The following is a 346-nucleotide window of genomic DNA, read 5'->3' on the forward strand; positions in this document are numbered from 1 at the left end:
TCCTCCTTCATTTAGAGTTGCTCTATTTAGTACAGCAATTAACAGCTAAAACAAATAGTATTACAATATGCCTACCTCATTAACTGGAACATATCCTCGTTCATCAAGCCTGACACTAGAAGTAGACAGGAACTGGGTCTCCGGCACAACTCCTACTCCCACCACTACAACATCAGCTGGTATAGTTTCATCATTATCCAGTACAACCTGTAAACAAAATCATCATACATGAAATTAAATAGCTGAATCACACAGGCATAATTTGCATTTTCAATGAACTTTCTTAATTATAACACACCACTTTAAACATAAGATGAACAGTAAAAGACTGATGCAGACTGTCTAC

The 346-nt window shown here is 36.4% G+C and overlaps 1 protein-coding gene across 1 annotated transcript in view; it reads right to left on the reverse strand.

Annotated features, from left to right (window-relative positions):
- Positions 1 to 346, reverse strand: part of LOC119585222 (apoptosis-inducing factor 3-like) — a 10,160-nt gene that overhangs the window by 5,220 nt on the left and 4,594 nt on the right. The window contains exon 9 of the mRNA XM_037933878.1: positions 76 to 207. Within this exon, the coding sequence (XP_037789806.1) occupies positions 76 to 207 (132 nt within the window). The remainder of the gene's footprint in view (positions 1 to 75; positions 208 to 346) is intronic.

This window comes from Penaeus monodon, chromosome 19, assembly GCF_015228065.2.
Source record: "Penaeus monodon isolate SGIC_2016 chromosome 19, NSTDA_Pmon_1, whole genome shotgun sequence".
NCBI classification, from domain to species: Eukaryota; Metazoa; Arthropoda; class Malacostraca; order Decapoda; family Penaeidae; genus Penaeus; species Penaeus monodon.